At 35.2% G+C, this 25,646-nt stretch overlaps 1 protein-coding gene across 3 annotated transcripts in view; it reads left to right on the top strand.

Annotated features, from left to right (window-relative positions):
* Positions 1–25,646, top strand: part of MAP4K5 (mitogen-activated protein kinase kinase kinase kinase 5) — a 114,643-nt gene that overhangs the window by 51,864 nt on the left and 37,133 nt on the right. For all 3 annotated transcript variants that reach the window (XM_017506742.2, XM_037730770.1, XM_037730771.1), the window contains 8 exons: positions 3,576–3,623; positions 3,704–3,746; positions 4,705–4,777; positions 10,830–10,961; positions 12,945–13,007; positions 15,597–15,678; positions 17,259–17,375; positions 24,032–24,110. In XM_017506742.2, the coding sequence (XP_017362231.1) occupies positions 3,576–3,623; positions 3,704–3,746; positions 4,705–4,777; positions 10,830–10,961; positions 12,945–13,007; positions 15,597–15,678; positions 17,259–17,375; positions 24,032–24,110 (637 nt within the window). The remainder of the gene's footprint in view (positions 1–3,575; positions 3,624–3,703; positions 3,747–4,704; positions 4,778–10,829; positions 10,962–12,944; positions 13,008–15,596; positions 15,679–17,258; positions 17,376–24,031; positions 24,111–25,646) is intronic.

Raw genomic sequence — 25,646 nt, 5'->3', positions numbered from 1 at the left:
ATCTTTACTAAAAATACAAAAATTAGCCTGGCTTGGTGGCATGTGCCTGTGTAGTCCCAGCTACTCAGGAGCCTGAGGCAGGAGAATCACTTGAATGTGGGAGGCAGAGGGTTGCAGTGAGCCAAGATCGCGCCACTGCGCTCCAGCCTGGGTGACAGAGTGAGACTCTGCCTTAAAAAAAAAAAAAATGCTTATCAAGTTGAGATATGGAAGGTATAAAAAAGGCCCAAGTCAAACTTCTGGAGATGAAAACCACAATGTCTGATGGAGTTAACAAAGGATGAAATTAATGGATGATTAAATATTGCAAAAAACATATATTAGTTTGAATTTGAGGGCATGGAAATGGGCCGGGCATGGTGGCTCATGCATGTAATCCTAGCACTTTGGGAGGTTGAGGTGGGTGGATCACGAGGTCAGGAGTTCAAGACCAGCCTGGCCAATATGGTGAAACCTCCTGTCTACTAAACATACAAAAATTAAGGTATGATGGCATGCACCTATAAACTGAGCTACTCTCAGCTACTCAGGAGGCTGAGACAGGAGAATCACTTGAACCCAGGAGGCAGTGGTTGCAGTGAGCTGAGATCACGCCACTGCACTTCAGCCTGGACAACAGAGCAAGACTCTATCTCAAAAAAAAAAAAAAAGAAATGGAAAATATTTAAAATGAAACATGGAAAGAAAATTTTTTTTTTAATGAAGAGTATCATTAAAGCTGTAGGACAATTTCAAGTGGCCTAATATGTATGTAATTGGTGTCCTTGAAGGGATAACAAAAGTAAAAGGGACAAAAATGAGAAAAAAAAAAGAACAGAAAAGAAAGTTTTCCATATTTGATGATAACTATTAATATGAACCCACAGATCCAACGTATTCAACAAACCCTGAGCCCAAAAAAAAAAAAAAAACCATGAAAAAAACTACACTAAGACACATGAATCAAATTGCTTATTTGATTAGAACATCTTAGAAGCATTCACAACAGGACTTATGATATATAAAGGAACAAAGACAAGGAAGATTTATTGTTAGAAATAAGTGAGAAGAGAGTGGAAAATCTTTTAAGTACTGAAAAGAAACTGTCAACCTAAAATTCTACTCCTAAAGAAAATCTCTTTCAAAAACAAAGGCAAAATAGAGTTTTTCAGACTTATAAACACTAAAAGAATGAATCACCAACAGACCCATCCTACAAGAAATGTTTAAGGAAGTCCAACATTCTCTCAAAGGAAATGCTCACTGGAGCAATTTGGATTTTCTGTTTTCTGATTAGGGATACTTAAGCAGTATATATTCTACAAGTACTAAAAAAATCTGAAATCTGAAACACTTTTGGTCCCAAGCATTTTGGATAAGGGATATTCAGCCTGTACTTATAGGGAAATTTATAGCACTAAACAGAAGCTCTCAAATCAATATCCTCAGCTTCCACCTAAGAAGCTAGAAAAAGATGAGCAAATATAATGCAACATAAGCAGGGAAAGGAAATAAAGATCAGAATAGAAATAAATGAAATGGAACCAGAAAAAATAGTATAGAGAAAGTCAGTGAAATAAAAATCTGATTCTTTGAGAAGAGCAATAAAAATGATAAACATCTCGACAGATTGATCAGGAAAAAAAGTAAAAGAAAAGAAACAAGTAATCAGCATCAGAAATGAATGTTGGGATATCATGACAGAATTTACAAATATTAGATAACAAGACAGTATTATGAACAGCATTATGCTAGTAAAGCCTACACCTTAGATAAAATGGGCAGTTTCAACAGGAGGTACAAAATACCAAAACTCACTCTATCAGAAATAGCCTGAATAATCTTATATGTGTTCTCACAAAGAAAACTCCAAGCCAGATGATGCCATGCAATAAATTCTACCAAACATGTAAGAAAGAAATAATGCCAATTCTTTATTTACCTTTCAAGAAAATTGAAGAGTAAGGAATAAATCCTGAATCATTTTGGGTCAGCATTATTCTGACATCAAAATCAGACAACAGTCTTACAAAAGAACAAAACTGCAGACTAATGTTCTTCATAAACCTAGGTGCAAACATTAAAAGGTTTAGCAAAGGTAATCCAGTAATATATTTTAAAAGTTAATACATCGTAAACAAGTGGAATTTATTCTAGAATACAATATTGGTTTAATATCCAAAAATCGTTTCATCTTAACGACTAAAAAAGAAAAACCACATTATCATCACACATTCTCATAAAAATTCTGAGCATGCTAGGAATAGAAAGGAACTTATTCAACCTGATAAAGGGTACCTGTGAGAAACCTATGACTAAATTATACTTACTGGTGAAAGACTGGATTTTTTTTCCTCCCAGGGTCAGCCAAACGGTGAAGTCTGCTTTTACTACTTCTTTTCAGCATTGCTCTTCCTAGAGGTTTCAGCCAGTGCAAAAAGAGAAAATGATGAAAATAAAAGGCGTCTGAAGTAGAACTCTCTTTATTCACAGACCACATTATCATCTATATAGAAAAAGGAATAAAATCTGCAAAGTAGCGACTAGAACTAATAAGCGAGGCTAGAAAGATTGTAAGATTGAAGATCAATATACAAAAATCAATTGGATTTCTATATACTAGCAACAGACAATCAGAAGTTAAAAGAAAATAACATACAATAACCTAAAGAATATGACATTCTTAGGGATAAATATGACAAAAGATGCATAAATACCTGCATACATAAAACTACAAAATGCTGAGAGAAATTAAAAACCCAAATAAATGGAGAACTATACCATGTTCATGGACTAGAAGACTCAATACTGTTAAGATGGTATTTCTTCGCCTATTGACCTATAGATTCAGTACAACCCCAGTCACAGTTTGAGGAGGCTTTTATTAAAGAAGTTGACATACTGATTCTAAAATTGCTGCGGAAATGGAAAATACCTAGAATAGTCAAACAACTTTACATACCTGATCTATAGTGACAGAAAGCAGATCAGTGTTTGTGAGGGTTGTGGGGAAGAATGGGAAAATTATAAAGGAGCACCACATACAGAAACTTTTAGGGATAATGAATATGTTCAATATCTTGATTGTGCTTAGTAAAATATTTCTGATTTTTATCAGAAAATAAATTAGAATTTTCTAGCCGGGCATGGTGGCTCATGCCTATAATCCCAGCACTTTGGGAGGCCAAAGCAGGTGGATCACTTGAGGCTAGGAGTTCAAGACCAGTCTGGCCAACATGGTGAAACCCCATCTTTACTAAAAAATATAAAAAATTAGCTGGGCATAGTGGTGCATGCCTGTAATCTCAGCTACCTGGGAGACTGAGGCAGGAGAAACGCTTGAACTCAGGAGGTAGAGGCTGCAGTGAGCCGAGATCACTGCCACTGCACTCCAGCCTAGGCAAGAGAGTGAGACTATGTCTCAAAAACAAAAACAATTCTTTAAAATATAGTAAACATTTATTTACTTATCTAGGTTTTTTTCTTCCCCAGAAAGACATTCTAGTTTTCCTTATTCAATAAGAATTTAAGTAGAAAATTTAGGAATCATGTTTACGGTTTTGCTGATACTTTTTTTTTTTTTTTGTAACTTTTAGGGCCTTGCCTATTTGCATACTAAAGGCAAAATGCATAGAGATATCAAAGTAAGTTCATTTAATACATTTAAACTGACAATTCTATTGGAAGAAATTTTATGATGCTAATATTTGTACTTTTGTTCTAGGGTGCTAATATTTTATTGACAGACCATGGCGATGTAAAATTAGGTATGTTATTTCAAATTCCTAAGATTTTTTCCAAAAATTTTAATGACATTTTAATAAAATTTTTATAAAATTTTAAATGAGAATTAGCATTATATAAATTTAATTTTCATATTGAGTCACAGCAATGTTTAAATTTTGACCCAGTAATTTTACTCCCAAAACTCATTTTAAGGAAATTAAACCTAAAGATGGAAAATCAATATTCACTGAAGCATTAATCATATTACTTATGTTAGAAAAAATGCAAATATAGTCTAGCAATAAAATAACTGTTAAACTGTGATAAATCTATTCAATCATTAATATCTGTGAATGTGTAAGAGTAAAACTGGTATGCTACGTGACAAAACTGGACTGTATATTTATTATTTTTCAGCCACAGGTTTTTGTGTGTTATTTTATTTGTTTTGAAAGAGATGGTCTTACTGTGTCATCCAGGCTGGAGTGCAGTGGCTCAGTCATAGCTTACTGCATACTTGGACTCCTGGCCTCAGGTGATCCTCCCACCTAATCCTTCCAGGTAGCAGGGATTACAATACAATCTTGTTTAACTACAACACTAAGAACATTTATATTTAGAAAAAATGACTTTAAAAAAAATAGTACCAGAATGCTATCCTTGTTGTATTAGGATAAAAGGAATACAGGTGTGTGCTTTTCCCATGTATTTTATTTTTTGGGCTTTTTTTCTCTTTTCCCCAAATTCACTTTATTGTGTTTATAATAAAAATATTTTTTAACTTTGTTCTTAATAAAGTACATTTTCATTCTAGTAAAGTACAATAAATTGTTTTTAATAAGTATGTTATGAACTAAGCAAGAAGAGATTTAGGTGTTTATATACATTTTTCTAATATTAATAATTGAATTATTGATAATGCCATGTCTAAGGGTGAAAGTAAAAATGTTATTTGGTGTATTGTAAGGAACTAAAATTTTCTGGTTTTTTCCTCACCAGCTGACTTTGGTGTGGCTGCCAAAATAACAGCTACTATTGCAAAACGAAAATCCTTCATTGGCACCCCTTATTGGTAAGACATTACTGTGATTGAATTTTATACATTTTCATTTCCTCATGGTTTAGTGATCAACCTTGATACTTGGTAAGAGAAGTGATAATTAAAAGTCAGGAGATTTGCATGCTACCTGATACTACCAGAAGTTCTGGTTGGGTTAGGGAAGTTTGATGCTCCTATTTATGGTTCAGCCTTTTCTGTTAAAGTGCTAATATTTTTTTTACCATTCCTGTGATTTTATATTGAGAGGACTCTTAGGTATGAAATTTTCAAAAGATTTGCCCACTGTAATTTTCTTACCCTTTCTTCTGGTACTGCTTTTATTTTAATCTAGGACTTTTCCACTTTAAGTTCCAGGGTACATGTGCAGGATGTCCAAGTTTGTTACAGAGGTAAACATGTGCCATGGTGGTTTGTTGCACCTATTGACCCATCACTTAAATTTAATCTGTGATTCTTCTTCCTGCTTGTTAAAACTCCTGCATCCTACCTACCATTAGTCTCACCAGTCACCGGACTCTTAGTGCATTCCACCAATTACTGACAAAATAATCTTTCTAAAACACTGCTTTCATTATTGATAGATGATAGAAATAAAAAGCCTCATAATAAAACCTTAATATGTAAAATAGTGAATGTTATAAAAGGTGACATTTATAGTTTGTGTGAAAGGTTGGATTCTTTTTTTTCTGAGACAGGGTTTCATTCTGTCACCCTGGCTGCAGTATGGTGGCACAATCACAGCTCACTGCAACCTTGACCTCCCAAGCCCAGATGATCCTCCCATTTCAGCCCCCTAAATAGCTGAGACTACAGGCATGCAACATCACAGCCAGCTAATTTTTTTTTTTTTTTTTTTTTTGTAGAGACAGGGTTTCATCTAAAACTCCTGGGCTGGTCTAAAACTCCTGGCCTCAAGTGATCCACCTCCCAGAGTGCTGGGATTACAGGCTTGAGCCACCACACCCATGCAATTTGGATTCTTTAATGTGCAGTGTTTGAGTAATTTATTATTTGAAAAGAAATTTAAGTAGCTCCATACCTCATACCTGGGATCAAAAATTCATATATGGAAATAGTTAAGTATAAAAGTGAAACCAAAAAACCATCAGTAACTGTTTTAAGATTTGAGGAAGGCTTTCTGAGCATAAAGTATAAAACCTTAAAAGGAAAGGTTGATAGATTTAACTACATGAAAATTTAAAATTTGTGTATGTCCACCAGCTTAAACAAAATTAAAAGTCAAGTAAAAAAACAGGAAATATTGTCTAAAATATGTCAATCTAGGTTTAATAGTTTTAATGTGTAAGTTCATGTAAGTTGATAGAAAGAATGTCTCATTGGAAGCAGTTAGTAAAATAATACATATTAGATATCATAAAGTATGATAATTGTTCACAAGAAGTTACAGATTTCATTTTTTTTCCTAAACCAACTCTGTGAGCAAAGAAAATGGCATAGACTTATTTGTGCCTAAAGAGAGTACTTTTTCCATAAAAAAAGAAAGGTAGAATATATCTAATAGGTGAGGGGTAACCAAAATTTTTCACATGAGGCCAGTAAGAAAACCCCCAGAATTAACAAAGACTCAGTTTTCAATGACATATTAATTCACAGACCAATTAAAAAGCTACATAAAAATCTTACCTACATATTAGAAATACATTTTAATTCATCTATAAATCCAACAACCTTTTAGACATATAAAGAAAAATTTGTATTAACTGACAAGAAAAAAAACTATGTGTTGAATTCATTTACTGTCACTTAAAGGGTGTCTACAGAATTCTCACATCAATATTTTCATGGAAAATAAGTGGAAATCAGTAGTCCACAGATCCTCATTAAGAATGAACCACTGATAAACACAATATGTTTATAACTTGTATAACATTTCATTCATGTGCATGTTTTGAGCATTGGACAATGTTTAATTTACATTGGGCTTTCCAAATTATATACGATTTCTTTTCAATAGGCTTTTTCAGATGACTTTTGAAATAATTATTAAAATGGAAACTTAAGTGTTTTGCCAACTACTAGGATTTAGATACAGAATACATTTTTCTATTTATAAGATTCATCTCCAGTGTGCCTATATCATGTGTCTTTCAATGTACCTGAGAGAAACAAAGGCATCCCTACATTCTGTATGTTTACAGAGTTTTTCAGAAATTGACTTCTTATCATATCTTCAGCTAGAACTGGAAACACTGAGGACATTACCACATTGTTTACATGCATATTTTCCCCCAGTATAAGTTTTTTATATTTTCAAAGGGAAATGGCAAACTTACATGGCTTCCCATATTCCTTACATTCATAGGGTTTTCTTCAGTATGAGTTTTTTTGTGTGTTCAAAGGGAACTGGAACATATAAAGCCTTTACAACATTTCTCATATACATATGGTTTTTCCTCCAGTATGATTTTTTTCATGTTTTCAAAGATAACTCAGGTAATTGAATGTTTTCTCACATTCCCTACATTCCTAGGATTTCTGTGAAGTATAAGTTATTTCATGTTTACATACAGAACTGGAATATCTGAAGGCTTTATTGCATTTCTTACAATGCTAGGGTTTCTCTCCAATGTGAATTCTGTCATGTGTTTCAAGGTAGTTGAAAGGACTGCAGGCTTTACCACATTTTTTGTTTACCTTTATAGGATTTCTCCCCAGTATGAGTTTTTTCATGTGTTCGAAGAGAACTGATGTCTGAAGGTTTTACCACAATTTTTACATTTATAAAGTTTATCACCAGTATGAGTTCTGTCATGTGTTTCAAGGTAACTGAAACAACTGAAGGATTTACCACATTTTTGACATTCATAGGGTTTCTCTCCAGTGTGAGCTCTTTCATGTCTTCTAAGGGAAGTGTATTGATTGAAGGCTTTACCACATTTTTTACAGTCATAGGATTTCTGTCTAGTATGGTGTTATTCTTATGTTCACATGGAGCAGAAATAACTGAAGACTTTACCACATTTTTTACGTTTATAGGGTTTCTGTCTAGTATTATTTCTTTTATGTTTTTGAAGGGAACTAGAAAGAGTAGCTCCCTTACCATATTTCTTATATGTAAAAAAGATATTTCACCAGTGTGAACCCTTTTATGTTCTTGGAAGTAACTAAGACAATTCTTTCCCACATCCTACATTCATAGAGTTTCTCTCCAGTATGAGCACTTTTGTGGTTATGAAGGTAACCGGAATATCCAAAGGTTTTATTACATTTCTTTCATTTATGAGGCTTTTCTTCACTGTGAGTTCTTTTATGTTTTTGAAAAGAACTGCAGAATCTCAACATTTCTTCCATTCACGGGGTAGTTCTCCATTGTGAATTACTTTATGTCTTTGAAGTAAATAGGGAAACTTAAATGTTTTCCCATGTTTCTTACATTATGTAATGGCCTGCAGGTCACAGCTTGGAGCATGCAACTCCTATAGACTTCTTTGTCCCTTCTTTACTCTCACTGCTTCATTTAACTAACATAAAAATACATATTTTTTGAATAATGTTTCCCTTGATGAACAAATTAAATGACTCTTTTCTATCAAATTGGGAAATGTTTGGAATTATGGTCATACTTACTAGGTATTTGGCAGTGAAAGTAGAAATTGGTAGAATGGGGGTTAGGGAGGGAGAGCATCAGGAAGAAGAGCTAATGGATGCTGGGCTTAATATTAATACCAAGGTGATGAATTGATCTGTGCAGCAAGCCACCATGGCACACATTTATCTGTGTAAAAAAACCTGTGCATCCTGCACATGTACCCTGGAACTTAAAAGGTGAAGGGAAAGAAAAGGAAGTTGGTAGAACAATTTTGAAGCATAATTCGATGGTAGTGTTTATCAAAAACTTTAAGCAATGTTTATCTTCTTTATTCTCAATAATTCTACTTCTAGTAATTTATTAGAGATGCATACAGAATTATACATGATAAGCTTTATGACACTCTTAATGATAAAAATTGAGGGTAAATAACACAACAGGAATTAGTTAAGGAAATTACATTTCTTCAATTCAATGGAATAATATGCTGCTATTAAAGATTATGTTGTAAAAGATTAATGGTCAACAGATAGGCTTATGATATGTTGTTAATTTTAAAAAGCAAGATTCCAAGTAGTATATGCAATATATCATTTTATAAAAGGGGTGTGTGTGTGTGTGTGTGTGTAAAAATTGTAGATGAGAATATGTGACACGGGAACTCTCTTTGAGTGGGGTCATGCTTGTTTTCTTCCATATTTTTTTGTATACTCCAAATTCTTTTCAGTCAACATATATCACTTTAAAGAGCAGAAAAAAGCCTCAATAAGTATCAGTTAAATAAAAGTTAAATGAAGATACAGGTGAGTTAGATAACCTATAGGATTTCCTTTGTCACATCAGAGCCCCTCACTGTCTATGATTGTCCTTTTTGTGAACACTCTTTTCTAGTCTAAATTGTCTATTTTTTGGTAACCTGAGTATATCAGGTAAAATACTACTACTTTACCTTTCTTTACTTCTCCCCTAAGATACCCTTTTTCTGTGTTTATCTTAAGTCCTCCCCATTCTTAAGAGGGCCGCACACTACTTTTCTATACCTGTGGCCAACTGATTGACTACAGTATCTCACTGAGCCAGGAAGTGCAGCAGTCATAGTCAACTTGACGTTCCAGTTAACCACCAATAACTGATTCCAGTGGGTAGAGGAGATGAAACCTGTTTGATTTCTCTGGGCTCCAGCTTAGCCTCTTTCCTCTGTGAAACTTGCCTTCAGTTATCTTGCTCCATGGTGATCGTTTTCTTGTCCTTACTCCGATACCCATTATTATGTGTGTAGCACTTGCATGTAGTACACATCCATTTGTTCACATTTTTAGTATACATACTTTATATCCTAACCACACTTAATTTGAGAGACAATGTGTTAATATAACTTTTTGTAGTCTGAGTAAATATAAAAGCAACTTGTACATTGTGGATATTCAATTCAAATAAATTGAAGTTAAGTTAGTAAACATTTAAAACAATAAAAGAATATTTCCCCTGAACAGCATTATCTATGCTTTATAACTTCAGATGCCTTCTACAATATTGACTCCCAAACATGTAACTCCAGCTTCAGTCTTCTATATATTCAACAGTTGTTCAATAATAGCTCTATTTCTATATCCACAAGTATACCATCCTCAGATTTATATCTTAAGTCAACCCCTTTCATTCTGTTCCCTCTGCTACTGCCTTTGAAAGTTTTTAGGTGTTTTTTTTTTTCTTATATTTTTGAAACAGGCCTCTAACATATCTGCCTGACGGGTTTCACCTCATTTCACACTATCCTTCATCTTGCCCTAAAGGTTTAGATTGTTTGCCCTCATAATTAAATCTTTGACTGGGTCCGCTTCATTTTCACAATAAAGTCTAACCTTTCTTGTATAATCAGTAAATTACTTAGGAGCTAGACTCTCTCAAACCATGTGTTTTTTCCTGTCCATTGCAGACTTATTTGTAAAATAAGACAAAAATGAATTTATGCATTTGGACAAGCATAAATGTTTACTCTCCATTTCTGTATTTATCTCAGACTGGTAGCCAGCTGTGTATGGCCCCTTACCAATTTGCAGGTGATACATTGAGCACTGTCCTGTCTGCTTTCCTAGTCTCCCTGAATTCGTACTCGTTTCCTCTGACTGAAATGTCCAGGCTCCCCACCCTTCTTGGAAAGTCTCACCTCCTTTGGGAACCTTTCTTTGACCTTCACAGGGATTAAGATATTCGTTTCTTTTCCCGTATTATGTAGCAAGATTCACAAAAACAGAAACTAAACTAAAACAAGATTTTTCCTTAGAGCTCAAACATTCAGAGGAGGGCATTCAAGATTCTTAAATAATGAATTTTAAAAGTGTGTATGTTCCTGAAATAGAGATTTAAGCCTTTACTTAGTAAAGTTTCTTCTTTTCTAGTAAACACCTCACAGCCTCCTTCCCTCCTACAAGTCTAGTGATTATAACAGGAAGTAACAGATTCAGATCAATATTTTTTAACAATAAAACTGTTACATTCATTGATTCTTTCTAGGATGGCCCCAGAAGTTGCAGCAGTAGAGAAGAATGGTGGCTACAACCAGCTCTGTGATATCTGGGCAGTAGGAATAACAGCAATTGAACTTGGAGAACTTCAACCACCTATGTTTGATCTTCATCCAATGAGGTGTTCTCATTATTTATATTTATACAGTTATTGATTAAGCCTTTGGGGAAAGTGAAATGCCGATAGCTCAGCGTCAAGCTCATTTTTAAGAATGAAAAATAGTAAAGGTGTTGTAAGGGATTTAGGGATAATTTCATCTGAAACCTATTGTGGGCTAGTCTGAAGGTATTTACCTCAATTCATTGTTCACAATTACAGATCAGTCTCCTTGTTCTGTTCTTCTTCTCCTTCTCACTACTGTACTTGACTAGTCTTTAAATAAATAAAACCTGTCTTGTACTGCTGCTCGTAAAATAACAGAGTAAGTTGTCTGTACCGTTGGAAGCTTTTCCATAAAACGAATTTCCCTTAATAAGCACACTAGGATATGACAGTTAACATTATCTTAAGACTTTTTGAGTCTTCATGTTCATTCTTCTATCAGTTGATCTTGTTGTTGTTGTTCTTGTTGTCCTCTGTGAAATTACAAGTAAACAATAGAATGCAGATGAGACTTTTCTAGTTACATTTGATTTTGTTTCTTTTTATTTTGTCTAGGAATAATGAAGAGATATCTATGCCGAATATAATTATCATTTACATTCTAAGATATACTGTCTCAGAAAAAAAAATTTGAGGGCTTCTGAAAAGTTTTGATACTTTGACAGAAAAGATAAATTAGGCTAAAATTGAAACTTTTAAAGTAAATAGGATAAAGCTCAAAAAATTACAGAATGGGGAAAGTGTTCTTTTAACATGATGGGCAACAGATTAATATATACTGTATAAGGAACTCATTCAAAGACTACAAGCATAAGGTAGATTAAGGTTTATGAGCAAGTACCAGATATGGGAAACTATTTGACCGCATAAGCAGCTAAAGATACATAAATATATAAAGATACCTACTTTTAGCTAGAATGCTGATAAGTGCAGACTTTTTGGAAAATACTTCGATGTTGTTTGTTAAGGGCAATGCAGATGTTTTGGTGATTCCTCTGTTTAGGGGATTACACTTCAGAAATAATCCAAGAAAAGAAAATTCTAAGAATTACACATTTCGGGATAACAAGGGGAAAAAATCTAAATATATAGTAATTGGTGAATTGTTAAGCAAATAATGTAATACTTAAGGGCAGCAGTTACATATGTATGAACCAAAGCAAAATGAAAAATTGATTATTAGTAAAGAAAAATTATAATTACTAATGTAAATATAATGTAATTGGTAAGCGTTTAGGTAAAGACTAAAAAGATTAGAAAATTTTTAAAAGCTTAGAAAATTTTAAATAATAGAATGGTGGGAATATAGATTTTTTTTTCATTTTTCCTTTGAATCACTTAATTTTTAAAAAGGAAAAATATCTTTGTTATGCTAGAAAAAGAAAGACTAAGGAATATGCTTAGAAACCTGGGATTTTGTAGGAAATGCTGAAATAGAGCATTTTAGGACTTCCTTCTTAAATCCTCTATCCTACTACCCCCATAAGTCCATAAAAAAGTGGGTCACACATGAGTTTATAGACAAAGTCCTCTTGTAAATTGGCTTATGTATTTAATATAACGAGAGAGTATGGGAAACAATTGTCCAAAAAAGGAAAACAGTCAGGAAATGGATATAATTTGCCTATATACCCAAAATAAAAATAAACATATATCTTAATGTTAGAGTAACATGTCATCTCTATGTGTTAGAGAATTATATACAATTTAATATAGACATGTGCTTAAGATATAATACTAGTTACATATGTAACGGTACAGTAAGAAAACTCTTTTCTGGCATTGGGTAGGTTTGCTTTATGAGTAAGGGCTTATTGGAAATTTAAAGAGAAATTTTTTTGTAGGCTATCTAAAGTATTAAAAATATAATTTCCGTATCCCAAAATAGTTTTCATCTTTGCCTACATGTGTAGTAGTCTTTATAAATTCATTACAGAATTCATTCTAATTGTTAGATGTAGTAATTTTGATATTGTTTTTAAACTAGTATTTTTATTTCAGGGCTCTCTTCTTAATGTCAAAAAGTAATTTTCAGCCTCCAAAACTAAAGGACAAAACAAAATGGTGAGTTAAAGGATATACAGTTTTATAGAATTTTTTCAGTCAAAAGGGGTATAGATTCAGTTCCCATATTTTATAGATAATTAAACAGAAGCCCATAGACATTAAGCAGTTTTCACAAAGTTACACAGCTAAGTTGCTTGCAGACCTATGGCAAGGATCTGGATTTATTTTCTGTTATTTTTATTAATTTATTTATTTTTTGAGAAAAGATTTAGCTGTGTTACCCAGGCTGGAGTGCAGTGGCATGATCATAGCTCACTGCAACCTCAAATTCCTAGACTCAAGAGATCCTCCCTCCTCGGACTCCTGAGTACCTGGGCCTGCAGGCATGTGCCACCACACCTGGCTAAGTTTTGTTTGTTTGTTTGTTTGTTTTAGAGACAGGGTCTCATCACTATGTTGCCGAGGCTGATCTCAAACTCCTGGCCTCAAGGGATCCTCCCACCTCAGCCTCCCAAAACACTAGGATTACAGGTGTGAGCTACTGTGCCCAGCCCAGTGTTTTCTTTTTCCTTCCTTCCTTCCTTCCTTCCATCCTTCCTTCCTTTCTTCCCTCCCTCCCTCCCTTCCTCCCTCCTTCCCTCTCTCTCTCCCTCCCTCCTTTTTTTTTTTTTGTGGTAGAGTCTTGCTTTGTCACCAGGCTGGAGTGCAGTGGCATAGTCTCAGCTCACTGCAACCTTTGCCTCCTGGGTTCAAGCGATTTTCCTGCCTCAGTCTCCTAAGTAGCTGGAACTACAGGTGCACACTACCACAGCCAGCTAATTTGTGTATTTTTAGTAGAGACAAGTTTTCACCATGTTGGCCAGGATGGTCTTGATCTCTTGACCTTGTGATCCCCCCACCTCAGCCTCCCTAAGTGCTGAGATTACAGGCATGAGCCACCACTCCTAGCCCGGTGTTTCTTTATAATCCAATATTCTCATAAAACTCAATCATTTTCTTAGCTCTTTGGCAGATTGGGTAAGAAGTATGGTGAGGAAAGAATTAGAAGTGAATATATTAAGATTTTGAAGAAACATCTATTGTTGCCCTGGATTCCTTTACTTCCATTAATCACACATTGACTTTTGTGGAAGGTGATATGAAAAAAGCTTCCAGATACCATGACGCTTAAAAATCAATCTCTGTTGGTTTTTCTCTCTCTCTCTCTTTTGTAATACTCAAAAAGATTATTATTTATTTTCATTCTAATTCCTTCATTCTCTTACAAAGCAAAGCAGTTCATCTATCATTATAGTCCAAAAAATTGTCATCAGTTGGTTAATAAAAATTAAAGATTTTTTTTCTGGTAATATTTTCCCCATACATTTAATAAAGGAAGCCATACAAATAAGTTTCCAAGTTCTTAAATTCTGGAATTTGTTATCTAGGTTACATGGATCTTTGAGGATTTGTAAGCCCCCCCCCAAATTCTATATGTATATCCATTTTTCTAAGAAGACAGTCCATAGCTTATTTCATATTCTAAGAGGCCCCTCCCCACAAACAGGTTCTAAACCACTGCTTTATGTTTCAGTAGTCTGTCTTAGCATAGTTTTGTTTAGGAATCAAACCATTCTGGGGATGATAACAGGAAAGAAAGGCAAATCACACTGTGGAAAGAAAGGAGTATTATATTCTGCTGCTAACTATATTCCTTTGTATTGACACTGGGTGCTTCCTATTCCCTGTTGCCCTAAGTTCCTAGCCATCTGGAACTGAACAGTTTTATGGCAGGAATGGCTGATATTCAGTCAGCAATGAATGACGGTTAGCTGTAAATGCTAAATTCACAGTCAGATTTCAGAGCAGTTACTACCATTGGAGGACCTTTGCCAATCTCAGATACTGTCTGACTCCATGTTATCTCTGTCACAAACCACCAAATCTGATGCAATGATTTGATTTCTCTGCAGAGAAGTGCTGTGTGGTTGTTGTCATTGCTGATAAATACGGTTTTTTTTAATCCCTTTAATTCTTGTTCATTCTCTCCAGTGGAATCTTGGTAATGGTAGAAATACCTTTTTTGTGTCCTTTATTAATAATCAAAATGTGATAACTTGATGTCTTCTCTTTTCCCCACTTTATCAATGAAGGTGGCAGAAAACCTTTCCAGTTGCTAAAATTGCTCCCTCTTCTTTGCCTTGTTTCCTAAGAAATTCATTTGCCTCTTTGGGACTTAAATAGTCTCTTAAATTACCCCATGCCTACTCTCTGTGCCATCCAACTCTTTTGGTATAGCACTGTATTTACATACTAGGTAAATTACACAATGAGAAAAGGACATTTTGATTCCTAAGTATTACCTAGAAAGGAAGGTCATATATCATGTAAATGACACAGCATTTCTGATTGTTAGTGTAATTTTTGTGGTTGTATATTACTGTTCTGTTACTTAATTGTATTTTATTTAAAAGACAATACTGACACAGATGTTTCCAAGGATATATTGTACTTTGGATTTAGTTTTCTTGTTTTATATACAACCAAGTGACCCAATAAAAAATCATGGTGTTTTAGACTTACTTGCTGTTCCTAAGTTAATTTTATTTATTAACACCAAAAAGTAATAATAGTGAAATATTTTTGTATGTCTCTTTTTATTTGAAGGTCATCAACATTCCATAATTTTGTCAAAATAGCGCTAACTAAAAGCCCCAAAAAAAGACCAACTGCTGAAAGACTCCTGACTGTAAGTCATTGAAATTGCAGAGTTTTCTGTAGTCATGAATTAGACATATCAGTAGAACAAACGTATTTAGGTTTTTAATACAAAAATGTTAGTGATCTCTTACAGCAGGGGTCAGCAAACTTTCTTTTATTTTTTTTTGGAACAGGTTCTTACTCTGTCACCCATAGTAGAGTGAAGTGGCGTGAACTCAGCTCACTGCAACCTCCGCCTCCTGGGTTCAAGCCATTCTCCTGCCTCAGACTCCTGAGCAGCTGGGATTACAGGCATATGCCACTACTGCCTGGCTAATTTTTGTATTTTTAGTAGAGATGGGGTTTCACCATGTGGACAGGCTGGCCTCAAACTCTTGACCCCTGGTGATCCTCCCACCTTGGCCTCCCAAAGTGCTGGGATTACAGGTATGAGCCACCACGCCGGGCCAGCAAATTTTCTACAGTGGGTCACATAGTAAATATTTTAGACTTTGTGGGCCATACAGCCTCTACCACAACTGCTGAGTTTTGCCATTATAGCACAAAAGCAGCCATAAACAGTGTACACATGTGGGTATAGTTTTAATGCTCCATAAAACTTTATTTACAAAAAGAGGCAGTTGATGCACTAGATTTTCCCTATAGGCTGTACTTTGCTGACCCCTGCCTTAGAGAAAACTTTAAAATATTGCTGTCAGCTAAAATGAATTGCTTTTCTTGGCTTCTCATGTAAATTTATAGAATACTCTGTGCATATGTGTGTGTGTATAAAATACTTTTATATTAAAAATAGTTAATGATGGCTGGGCGTGGTGGCTCATGCCTGTTATCCCAGCACTTTGGGAGGCCAAGGTGGGCGGATCACAAGGTCAGGAGTTCAAGACCAGACTGGCCAACATGGTGAAACCCCGTTTCTACTAAAAAAAACAGAAAAATTAGCTGGGCATGGTGGCTTGTGCCTGTAATCCCAGCTATTTGGGAGGCTGAGGTAGGAGAATTGCTTGAACTGGGACCTGGGAGGTGGAGGTTGCAGTGAGCCAAGATTGTGCCACTGCACTCCAGCCTGAGCTACATAGCAAGATTCCATCTCAAAAAGAAAAAAAAAGAAATAGTCAATGATTACAACAACCTAAGAAAGCTTTACTGAAATGCCAATATTTAATTATATATGTCTTTGTACATTAACACAATGTTATAGAATTCAATGTATGCAAATGTAGGACATTACATGTTTTTTTTCTTATTGTGATTATAGACCATACCACAGTATTCATTTGCATCAGCATAATGATAAAAGTAATGAATGTTATTGGTATAGCCATATCTAATCTATATTAATTTTATAACTTAATATAGATTAGAGAACTTTACATAAAGAGATTACTTTCTAAATTTACCCTACAAAGGCTCTTTAGTTTTATGTACTATGTAATTATGGATTCTCTGATTAATATTTTTACTAATACATTCTCAGTTTGTTTATATTAGTAGACTCCCTTATGCTTATCTCTGTTGGTTACTGAATGAAAAAAATGAAGATAGCATTTTCTGTAAGCCATAGATGTAAAGCCATACTCATGAAATTTCATTTTGTTTTCTGTTACTTAGCATACTTTTGTTGCACAGCCAGGTCTCTCTAGAGCCCTAGCAGTTGAACTGTTAGACAAAGTGAACAATCCAGATAACCATGCACATTACCCTGAAGGAGATGACGATGACTTTGAGGTAAGGAAGTGTTTACAGTCTTATATTTGAAAACAAATGTTTTATAAGGCCTTAAATTTGCTTTTTTTCTTTGTCCTCTGGGTCTTTTAGCTTAGTTACAACAGGTTTAGCTAAAGAGATTAATAGTGTAAACTATACTTTTCCTGCATATAATTATCAGTTGATACTTTTTTTTATTGTGGTATAACCAGTTGATACTTTTTTTTTTTATCCTAGACTAAGATTAGTTCTTAACATTATCTTTTTTTATGTTCTTAGTTTGGTTAGCCTGAAGTTTTGGTAGCTGAGATTGAAATCAGGTGTTCCCCTGCAGAATTGCAGAGGTGCTTTCCCTTTTAGTGATTGCCCTTCTATTTGACATCAGCTTCTGTGTGTGTGTGTGTGTGTGTGTGTATGTATGTGTGTATATATATATATATATATAAAGGACATCTGTTTCCAAGAAAATAAAAGTTTTAAGAGCCTTGCTTTTGACTAAGAAAACAAAAATTTAGCCACAGCACATATGCATATTATTTCTCACAAAAGAGACTCTTTAGAAATCTAGCTGCTTATTATTGTAGTTTCTCTAGAATTCTTATTAACAGAATACAAATAATTTTAAAGAATGAAGCTGAAGTTCCTACTGGAAAATGTTACCCTTTTCAATATTTCAAAACTATTATTTCTTATATAGTTAGTTGTAGGGCTATTCATAACTATCATTGCCTTCTCTGAAAACATTATAGAATTATTTTTAATGTATTTTCTATAACAATACAACTTGTCAGGAAATCAGGGATGAGAGACTTCCTCTTCATTGGCAGGTATCTACTTAGGGCTATATGTAGCACAACTGTATTTTTTGCCAGTCTTTCTCTCCTTGTGTTCCTTCTTCTCCTTTTATGATGTCATTTTATTTCTAAGTTTTTCTGAATCTGTCTCTTGATGTCCATTTTAGCCTTTATTTCCATTATATCTCTACCTTCACTAAAGGAAATTTTCTATTTCTTGTTTTTCAGTTTTAAATTATTTCCTATATCATACTATGGGCCAGACATGGTGGCTCACACCTATAGTCCCAGCACTTTGAGATGCCAAGGTGGGCAGGTCACTTGACGTCAGGAGTTCAAGACCTGCCTGGTCAACATGGTGAAACCCCATCTGTACTTCAAAAAAAAAATACAAAAATTATTTGGGTGTGGTGATGGGTGCCTGTAGTCCCAGCTACTTGGGAGGCTGAGGCAGGAGGATTACTTGAACCCAGGAGGCAGAGATTTCAGTGAGCCAAGATTGTGCCATTGCACTCCAGCCTGGACAACAGAGTGAGACTCGGTCTCAAAATAAATAAATAAACAAATAAATACTGCCGTAACTACTAGCACTCATTGGGTACTCAATGTGCGCCAAGTGTTAGGCCAAATAATTTCTATGTTAACTCATCTAATATCAAAACAGTACTTTGTAGTAGGTACCATTAATATCCTTGTTTTACGTTTTAAAATATTTAAATTAGATCAGGCACAGTGGCTCACGCCTGTAATCCTAGTATTTTGGGAGGCCTAGGTGCGTGGATCACCTGAGGTCAGGAGTTTGAGATCAGCCTGGCCAACATGGTAAAACCTCATCTCTACTAAAAATACAAAAACTAGGGGAAAAAAAAAAAGAAATATATATATATGTATATATCCTTGTTTTACAAATGAGGAAATGAGGGACAAAAAATGAAAATAATTTGCCCAGCATTATATGGCCTATAGGAAATGGAACCAGGATTTAGATCCAGGCAAACTCCAGAGGCTACTATCTTAGTTAATACACCATCATCTTTATGTATGTATTTAATAGAAATAGTCACTAAACAATCTTTTAACTCCAGTCTTTATTTCTTCACTGCCTGGTATATAGCATAACCCTGTCGTGTCATGAGTACCCAGTGAATATTTTGTTGAATGTTAAATGAACTTGAAGTGGAATTATTAAATAAACCAGCCATACATAAAATTTTTTTCTAGTTGAACCACTGTTTGCAACTTGGGATTAATATTTTAATTGTTTAAAGATTCAAAACTTAGCAAAGTTATTCTTGCATAAATATAGAATTAGATATTACTCAGTTCTCCAGTTCACCTTTCCCTGGTTATATGAATAACCAAGCACCTCTTATTTCTTACCGCATTTTGCTGGGCTTCTGAAATCCACTCTACTTTCTGAATTATCTATTTCTGTTTAATAATGTCACCATAATTTTCAGTTCTTGAAATGCAAAACCATGTGCCAGGCAGTTGAGGGCACAATGGTATATGAGACTAACACTATCCCTGCTATTATAGAGCTCTTAGTACAGTCTCAAAGGAAATTCAGAAATACCAACAAATAATTTACACATGTGATGGATTGGGAAATATAAGGTGCTATGGAGGCATATTATAGGGGCAGGAAAAAACTCACTACTGTAGAAGTGACATTTAAGCTGAAACCCTGAAGGATAAATCAGAATTAGAGGAAGAGAACAAATGTACATAGCCTGAATAGAGATGTTAATAACATGTTTGAAAGCCTAGCGATAAGGGAAAAGGCAGTGTAAGTAAGGAACTAAAGAAAAGTCAGTCTGGGTCCGGCACGGTGGCCCATGTTCTTAATCTCAGCACTGTGGGAGGCTGAGGTGGGTGGATCACTTTGAACTCAGGAGTTTGAGACCAGCCAGGGCAACATAGGGAAACCCCACTTCTACAAAAAACAATCAAGAAAAATTGGCTGGGCATGGTGACACACGCGTGTAGTCCCTGCTACTCAGGAGGCTGAGTCTGGAAAATCGCTTGAGTCTGGGAAGCAAAGGTTGCAGTGAGCCAAGGTCGCCCCACTGCACTCCAACCTGGGTGACAGAGTGAGACCCTATCTCATAAAAAAAAAAAAAAGAAAGAAAGAAAAGTCAGTCTGACTAGAGCAGAAAACAAGGAAGAAACAAGTGGTAGAAGGTAACAATACAGAGCTAGATACCATCTGTCAAACCATGTTTAAAATGTTGGGCTGGCCAGGCGCGGTGGCTCAAGCCTATAATCCCAGCACTTTGGGAGGCCAAGGCGGGTGGATCACAAGGTCAAGAGATCGAGACCATCCTGGTCAACATGGTGAAACCCCGTCTCTACTAAAAATACAAAAAATTAGCTGGGCATGGTGGCGCGTGCCTGTAATCCCAGCTACTCAGGAGGCTGAGGCAGGAGAATTGCCTGAACCCAGGAGGCGGAGGTTGTGGTGAGCCGAGATCACACCATTGCACTCTAGCCTGGGTAACAAGAGCGAAACTCCGTCTCAAAAAAAAAAAAAAAAAAAAAATGTTGGGCTTTAGTCTAAGGGTAGTAGAAAGCCATTAAAGGGTAAGGGAGTGACATAATCAAAATGTGCATTTTTTTTTAATTTGAGGTGGAGTCTTGCTCTGTTGCCCAGGCTAGAGTACAGTGGTGCAATCTCAGCTCACTGCACCTCCGCCTTCCTGGGTTCAAGCAATTCTTCTGCCTCAGCCTCCCGAGTTGCTGGGATTACAGGCTCCTTCCACTGTGCCTGGCTAATTTTTGTATTTTTAATAGAGATGGGGTTTCACCATCTTGGCCAGGCTAGTCTCAAACTCCTGACCTCATGATCTACCCACCTCAGCCTCCCAAAGTGCTGGGATTACAGCACTATGCCCTGCCAAAATGTACATTTTTTAAAGATCTCATTGGCTTCAGAATGGTGAATTTATTACCAAAAACCTGTTAAAAGACTGTCGAAATTATACAAGGTAAAAATAATGGTAAATTAGGCTGGTAGAGCAAGGATGGAGAAAAGTGGATTAACTTAAGAATTATGTGAGGGAGTTGATGATTGGATGAAGACACAAAATTAAGGAATAAGAAAAGAATTACTACTAGATTTTGACTTGAGCAGTTGGATGGACATAACCATTTACAGTAAAAGATAGGAACACTGTGATAAAATCAGGTTTGAGAGAAAAGATGAGTTAAGTTTTATACTGAAGAAGATGTTGCATAGAACTTCCAAATGGAAAAGTCTAGTAATGAGCTAGATATGTGTTGTAGCTTGTAGAGAAAAGTTTGGACCAAAAATACAGGTTTGAGGCTGGGTGTGGTATGTCTATAATCCCAGCAGTTTAGGAGAGGCCAAGGTGGGAGGATCACTTGAGTCAAGGAGTTGGAGACCAGACTGGGCAACATAGTAAGACTTCATCTCTACAAAAAAATTTTTTTAATTAGTCAGGCTTTGTGGCAGGCGCCTGTAGTCTCAGCCACCTGGGAGGCCAAGGTAGGAGGATCGCTTTGGTGCAGGAACTCGAGGCTGCAGTGAGCCATGATTGTGCCACTGCACTCCTGCCTGGATGATAGAGCAAGACTCTCTCAAAAAAAAATAAATGAAAGTAAATAATAAAAATATAACTTTGAGAATCATTAGATACACATGTAGTTGATTTGTTAGGAGTAAATGTGATCACCCAAGGGAAGCGTGTAGAATAAGAAGAGAGGCTAGCGCAGAACCTGAGATTTCTCCCAAAATTTAAAGATCAAGTAGGCAAAGAGCACTAGCAGGAGACTGATAGAAACATTGAAAGAAGGAAGGAGAGGAGAGTTTCCGTGAGAACATAGAAATTAGGTTAAACTAGTTTTTGGCTTGAGGTGATAATGTTTGATGAGTTTAACAGGGATAATTTTTCTAATAGAGGAAGGGGAGCTAGATTGAGTGGTTTGAAAGATATGTATAGCCATTCATTTATGAAATTTCAGTTGTGAAGGGGAGGATAGGATAGAACAGTAGCTGGAAGGGAATGAGTGAGAGAAGAATTTTTTTTTTTTACATGTGTATCGGGCAGTGCTTGAACAGTATTAAATGCTTATGAACACTGTCCAATAGATAGAAGATTCAAGGGAAGTAAGATGGAAAGGCAGAGTCCATGAGAAAGAAGGAGGGAGAGGCGTGGATCTGGAATATAAAAGACTTGATCTTAGATAAAGCAACATTCTTCTTCCATGAGAGAGGGGGATGCTTGGTAATGCAGTGTAGCTGGTGATTTCTATTTTCTCTGTGAAGTAAGTAGTGAGGTTGTCTGTACATGTGAAGGAAAATGGGTAGTTTTGAAGAATGTAAAGAAGGTACAGAATAGTAATTGAGGAAAATGGAGAGTTAAATGACTAGAGAAATGTTAGTGGGCAAAGCTGGAGCTCAGATTAGATGAATTTTCAGTGTGTTCTGCTCTGTAATTTTCCTCCAGCATGATTGATACCCCAGATGTAAACAAAAGGTAACCAGTTGAGTTTATCCAGGATTGGCATTTGCTGTGCCAGTATACTAGAAGACAGTGGGGCAAAGGGAATTTAGGACTTTTGCAAGAGAGTACTTGAAATTATATACCACCAGACATAAACTGGATAAGGACAGATATTGATGAAGAATGAGAAAGTAATGGATCAATGGACTTGATATTCCAGTGGGAATATTAAATAAGTGTAATGGGAGTAAGAAAGAGAGTAAACTCAAATGATCAGGGATTTGTAATATAGAGGAAATTCATGTATCAGAGCTGATGACAGGGTCCAAGATGTGATCTTCAGGAGCTGAGAGTACATTGAAATATGTGAGAATGTCATTAAAGATGGAATCAGAAAATAAGTCTAGAACAATGGATCCTGCTGGGGTTTTGAAGTTCCTTGGTGTGTTGGTGGATATTGAAGTAAGGGGGGAACAAATGAGCCACTTTCAGAGCCATCAGTGAATGAGAGTGAATCATCAGAAATTTGTTTAATAGGGATTGAGCTGAAGGCCTAACTTCAAAGGAGCAGGAGGTTCTGCAGGTTGGGTAGAAGTAGCTTGCTTCTCACTTGGCTTACTACAGTGTTCTTACTCAATTTCCCTGTATCCAATATTTCTCCCCTCTGTAGTCTCATACATACTTAATAGATAACTCTTAAAGCCAACACTGGCGATGCCACTTCCTTGCTGTAAGGTCTCCAGAAATTTCTTTTGCCAGGAAACTAAGGTGAAGAGCCCCAGACTGACATTTACAGCCTTTGATGATCTGGCTCACCCTCCTGCTCTGTCTTTCCATCTTTGTCATGTCATTACCTAATCTTCACTGCAACCAAATAATAACTAACCCCCACTCCCGACAAACATTCCACAATTCCCTGTTATTTCTTGCATCACTTCATTCATATTATTTTTGCTGTCTATAATGCTTTTCCCACATTGCTGCGTATTCAGTGCCTACTGGTACTTAAGGCCCCAGATGAGATTACAGCTTTCATGAAGAACTATACCCCTTCAGGTCAAAGTCATTTCCTTCACTGGGCTTTAATAGTATTTCATTGTTATCCTCTTAATGAAAGGCACTTGCCATTTTCTTACATGCGTATATTTGTTTGTCTTATCTTCCTGGACTATAAGCTCTTTGAGGACAAGATTTGTGTCTGTCTTTGAATCTCTTCAGTATTTTATGCAGTATAAACATGGAACAAGTGAAAACACTTCCAAAGTATCTTAGCGTTCATTGTATTTGTTTTATGTTTATCTTATAATTTACTAGTAGATACTCATATTTAGCAATAAATGATAATTTAAGAAAGTTTCACCTTTTAACTTAATCATTGAAATGTGTTAAAGTATATATATTATGCTTATATTCACAGCCCCATGCAATCATTCGTCATACCATTAGATCTACAAACAGGAATGCCAGAGCTGAACGGACTGCTTCAGAAATAAATTGTATGTGTTTGGTTTACATTTTCCACTGGTGGTTTTGGAGGGTTGTGCTGGGTGTTCTTGTATGTTTTGTAGAATAATAAAATTGCAGACTAATTAAGACTACATACTTCAACATAACAGACTACTTCTAAAATAGGGGTTGCTTTTCTGGTTTTGATGGAATTCCCTTGGTTTGTAATATTTGAATAATTTTTATTTTTTAATTATGGAGATAATCATGCCCAATGCTAAAAATCTGCAAGAAAAAAAATATATAAAATTAACATTATACACAATCACATCACCCAGAACCAACCCATAGTTAATATTTTGCCACATTTCTTTCATTTTCCATGTGTATTTTTACATGGCTGAATTTATGCTATACATAAAATTTCACTTAATAATAGAAGTATTTTCCAAATATTAGCATAAACTTTATAACCATTCTGTTTAGCAATTGTTTTCAGTTTCATTAATTGATATATTGTAGTTAGCCAGTTTACTCTCACTGCACATTTGGGTTGGTTTCAGGTTTTTAAAATCAGATTAGCACTAAGATGAATCTTTTCTAAAGCAAATATTTCAAAAGAGAGATTTTTTTAAATTTAATAAATTAATCACTGGCAGGTGAAATTTTCCTATCAGTATTTATCATCTTAGCCACATTAATTTAGAACAACAGATTTGTAAAGAAGTTTTAGTTTTTCTCTGATTTATTGCCTTAAATGAATACTTGTTCTGAGAGATTTAAAGTAGTTTACTATAAAATAGGGTATATGACTAACAAAATCAAATAAAATTGTAAACCATACTAGAAGGAAGATAATTCATTAAATATTGCAGCTAATTAGAATTATTGCCAATGTGCATTTTGTTTAAGTCTGAGCTTTCATAAACCCAAACATTTCTAGCTGAGTACAGCTTTAAAGCTCTTAGTCACAGGAGATTTAGAGTATGTTTCCCTTCTTAGTTGTTCCAATCAGCTTTTTCATAATTAAGCCAGTAATTCAAGATTTAATGTCTTTGTTAGTGCCTAGATTAATGATACCTTCTTAATGCAGTTCTCTCCTTATATAATCTGAGATGAACTCTGTGGGCCTCAAATACCAGACAGAAAAGTAGCAAAGTTGATAATCCATTGTAACATCATTTTCTTTATTTTATGCACTTCCATAGTATTTCATTACCGTAGTCTGTTTTATCTATCTTTTCTTGTATAGTTTTGGGGTTTTGTGTCTTATTTAGCAAGGCTTTCGCCATCCCAAAGTTATAAAACAAATATTCTATTGTTGCTTCTTGTACTTTTAATGTCATTTTTTAAATATTTAAAAATCTGGTATAAATTATTTGGTAGAAGATATGAAGTATAGATTCAACTTGAATTTCTTTCTAGGTGACTACTCTTTTGTTTCATATTTATTAAAAATGCAGTCTTTCTACTCATAGATTTGATATGCCATCTTTATTATATACCAAATTGCCATATATATTTTAGAATTGTTTCTGGAAATTCTATTCTATTGCATAAATGTCTGCTTTTGTGCCAGTAGCATA

This window comes from Cebus imitator, unplaced genomic scaffold (genome assembly GCF_001604975.1).
Source record: "Cebus imitator isolate Cc_AM_T3 unplaced genomic scaffold, Cebus_imitator-1.0 Scaffold358, whole genome shotgun sequence".
In the NCBI taxonomy this organism is placed as follows: domain Eukaryota; kingdom Metazoa; phylum Chordata; class Mammalia; order Primates; family Cebidae; genus Cebus; species Cebus imitator.
Note: the sequence above shows the minus strand (reverse complement) of the source record. Positions and strands in the feature narration are given on the sequence as shown.